At 32.0% G+C, this 3,889-nt stretch overlaps 1 protein-coding gene across 1 annotated transcript; it reads left to right on the forward strand.

Annotated features, from left to right (window-relative positions):
* Window positions 1-516: 516 nt before the first annotated feature.
* LOC134683792 (histone H2A-like) lies at window positions 517-2,386 on the forward strand. Its single transcript, XM_063543102.1, has 2 exons — window positions 517-646; window positions 2,139-2,386. Exons 1-2 carry the CDS (start codon window positions 517-519, stop codon window positions 2,384-2,386), a joined length of 378 nt encoding a protein of 125 aa, XP_063399172.1.
* Window positions 2,387-3,889: the final 1,503 nt, after the last annotated feature.

Consider the following 3,889-nt stretch of genomic DNA (forward strand, 5'->3'; position numbering starts at 1 on the left):
AAAAGAAACTTTCAACCCTATTAAAAACCATGTAACGAAATTTATTGGAGAAAGGAAGTGGAAAGAGACATTCTTTGATAGACATCAAATTACAGTCCTTATAATTGACTGTACAAACTTCTCATATATATTTAGTGAAAGTAAGCTCAAAATAGAGGAACTAGAAATGCTCACAAGAGATATGTGTTATAAGATGCACAACTGGAGGCTAAAACTGATAAGTATAAGTCTGTAATGGCTGTTGACAATTATCACTCAATCTTAAAAACTTTTTATTTAAAGTCTATTTTAGATTTTTAGCAAGTGTATATATTCTTGGAGTGTGTATATAGTTAGACTTTTAACCATATTACCCTCAAAAGAGGGGTGTTCCTAACAGAGGAAGCTTATACGAAGAAAAGAAAGAAGAAGAAAGAACATCTTTCAATCCATTTTGCGGGTATAAATAGTAAAATACCACCTAACTGGGTAATCATTGTTTATACTTGTTCAAGTCAAACAACGTATTAAATCAAAATGTCAGGACGAGGAAAAGGAGGAAAAGCAAAAGCAAAGGCAAAGTCTAGGTCATCCCGTGCCGGACTTCAGTTCCCAGTAGGTCGTATCCACAGACTTTTGAGGAAAGGAAACTACGCCGAGAGAGTTCATATCCAACTAAGTTAGACATCACGTGACTTTTGTGACGTATAATTGCCGCCATTTTGTATTATATTTCCCCATATAAAATGCATATATGCTTCAATAAAGTTTAATTTTCTCATAAACCTGATCCGTGTTCTTACTTTTGCAAATCAATCCTTGATATTCATACATATTTCTATCAAACAATGTTGGTCCTAACAGTTTAATTTTTGATTAAATTCGGTCAAATCGGAATCGTAAAATATGCACTTTTTCTCGTCATTTCTCCGTTGACTCAATGTTAAATTACCGATACCCATGTCTACGTTTACAACAAATAAAGAAATTCTGTAAATAAAACACAAACTTTGCAAATCGATTAAGTATATTCAAACATATAGCTGGCGAAAAATACTACTTAAAACAGTTTAATTTCAGGAAAAATTCGGTCAAACATCGATTTAAAAAAGGGAATTTTCCGAGATTTTTCAAAATGGCGGCTGATGTATCATATGGAAATGTTGCATCAAATCAATGATTTCTATAGTAAGAGCTTTCTAGATTATATTTAATATTCCATAAATAATCTCTGATGTTTCTGTTATTTTCCTTTAGTGATATTTCGATATCTTTGATTTTAAAATTTCTTAATAAAAAAAAATATTTTAAGTGTGACACATTTATTTTGACAGATATTCATCCAGGAGATACTGTTACTAGAAAAAAGTTTACAATATCTTAAATAAAAAAAAATCTCTCCTTTTTTTTAAAGGTGTTTTCAAGTTTTCTGTATATTTTATCTTTCTTTAGAAATATATTAATACATTCCTTTTAAAACAAACAAAAAATGTTTTCATCCTAAGAGAAAATAAAACAATGTCCAATTATAATAGATAAATATTCTATACCTTAAAAATATCATTCCTTGACCGGACAGGTGAAATCTAATCTTATAATGTTACATCATAATATATTGTCAGGTATACGTGCAAACCAAAAGCAACCAGGTGACATTCAACATCCTGTCAGTGTGTATACATGTATTACCAGAGTTTAAATTTTGTGATATACAAAAGTTTTCATAAATGTACAAATAAATATCTTCTCCTTCCCGTGTCAAATCAGAAGAAGTATGTTTCATAATAAACTTTAGGAAAATATGAATATTATGAAAATTTCTTTTAAAAAATATTTTTTGCTTAAAAGGCATTCTAATATTTTTATGTTTCTATAATTATTTCAAAGAAATAATCTGATTCAAATTTCAATTTAAATGAATTTCGATCATTAAATATCATTTTATAGTTATTTATTTTTTAATTCAATATTTAAAGCTAAATCCAGGCAATGAATCGATATAAAGTTTAAATTGTGTAAATAATATAGTTATTGTATACATTCCAACAGAGACGTATAATATGATTGGTTTGGTTTTAACAATTTTGTATGTATCCGATATTATCTATGATATCGACAGAGTTATCGGTCCTGAAAAGGACTGATATAGTTGGGTATGGGTGCCGGAGCACCAGTCTACCTTGCCGCTGTCTTGGAATACTTAGCAGCTGAGGTTTTGGAGTTGGCAGGAAATGCTGCCCGTGACAACAAGAAGAGCAGAATCATCCCCCGTCATCTCCAGTTGGCCATCAGAAACGACGAAGAATTAAACAAACTTCTCTCTGGTGTAACCATTGCACAAGGTGGTGTTTTACCAAACATCCAGGCTGTACTTCTGCCAAAGAAGACACAGAAAGATGCCAAGTAAAGTCAACACTACAGAAACTTCACTTACAACGGCCCCTTTTCAGGGCCACCAACATTTTTCAAAAAGAATCTGACTTTGTTGTACAATTTAGTTGAATGCAGAAAGCAATCTCAAACATAGCTCACTCCCTCCATTTCTCTTGTCTTTATCTCTTTATTTTTCCTTTTCTTTATAAACAGCATACAGATGTCTACTTTCCTATTATATATATAACAATATTTGATGTGGAAAAAAAATGAAAAACAGTACGAGTTTCTTTTTTTCCCCTATAAAAGTCCAAGAAAATAAACAACTATATAACGTAGATTCGATGAAAATGCGCAAGCACGAGAGGAAGAAAAACTCATTGTTGTTAGAGGTCAATTTGTTCATCATGTTGACTTACTTTAAAAAATCTTCTCCTTTGAAACTGGTGTATCAATTTCAGCCAAACTTAGTCTAAATGAGTTTCAGAGTATCTAGTATAAATTATATATTTCATTTCCTTGTATGCCAAGAAACATAGCGCTCCTATGGCTAAAATAGAACATAGGAGAAAATGATTTTGTTTTGCTTTTGAAGAAAATCGGACGATTCAAAGAACATTTAAATAAATTGAAAGGCTAAATAATCATTGATGAGAGATTTAACCAAAAAAATTAAGGTAAGCAATTCAGGCTCTTGAGAGCCTCTTGTTTATTCATATTTTCATTCCATATATTTAAAAAAGCCATTTTTCAAAATCTTATAAAATCCTTGTTATTTTTTAAATAGATGGTGGCCAATGTTTAATGAATGAAAAGTCTATAAAAAATTGTTACCCGCCAAATTTTCAACGACTTATATCTCAAAAACATGCACACGGACCCTCCATTTTTTTTTGCTTTTATATTTTCTTTAATTGTATACTATAAATTTACAACAGTCTCTTATAAAGCTTGTTATTTAAAAAAATAGAGTAGCAAACATCCTTAAGTTTAACTTGGGTTATTTAAACTAAATTGATTTGTGTGGGACTATTATCTAAAAAAACATTTTATTGATTGATATAAATCGTTACTCATCTAGTGTTAATTGGTTATACAAGTTGTCAGGAACTGTGAAGTGGAGCTGTAGGAGCCTCTGTCTGTCTGTCTGTCTGTCTGTCTGTCTGTCTGTCTGTCTGTCTGTCTGTCTGTCTGTCTGTCTGTCTGTCTGTCTGTCTGTCTGTCTGTATGTCTGTCTGTCTGTCTGATTGGTGGTCTAGTCTGGTTGTCTTGTCTGTCTGGTGGTCTTTTATGTCTGTCTGTCTGGTGATCTTGTCTATCTGTCAGTTTATCTGGTGTTGTTGTCCGTCTGTCTGTTTATCTGGTGTGTCTGTCTATCTGGTGGTCTTGTCTGTCTGTCTGTCTGTGTCTCTTTGGTGGTCTTGTTTGTGTGTCTGTCTGGTGGTGTTTTTTTTATGTCTGTCTGTCTGTCTGTGTCTCTTTGGTGGTCTTGTTTGTGTGTCTGTCTGGTGGTGTTTTTTTTTATGTATGTCTGTCT

This window comes from Mytilus trossulus, chromosome 9 (assembly GCF_036588685.1).
Source record: "Mytilus trossulus isolate FHL-02 chromosome 9, PNRI_Mtr1.1.1.hap1, whole genome shotgun sequence".
NCBI lineage: Eukaryota > Metazoa > Mollusca > Bivalvia > Mytilida > Mytilidae > Mytilus > Mytilus trossulus.

What these genes read in the sequence shown, in the direction of transcription:
- LOC134683792 (XM_063543102.1), top strand. Translation starts at nt 517, where the DNA reads ATGTCAGGACGAGGAAAAGGAGGAAAAGCAAAAGCAAAGGCAAAGTCT. An exon ending in AAACTACGCCGAGAGAGTTC is followed by an intron (nt 647 to 2,138) that starts ATATCCAACTAA and finishes AGTTGGGTATGG; the next exon opens with GTGCCGGAGCACCAGTCTAC.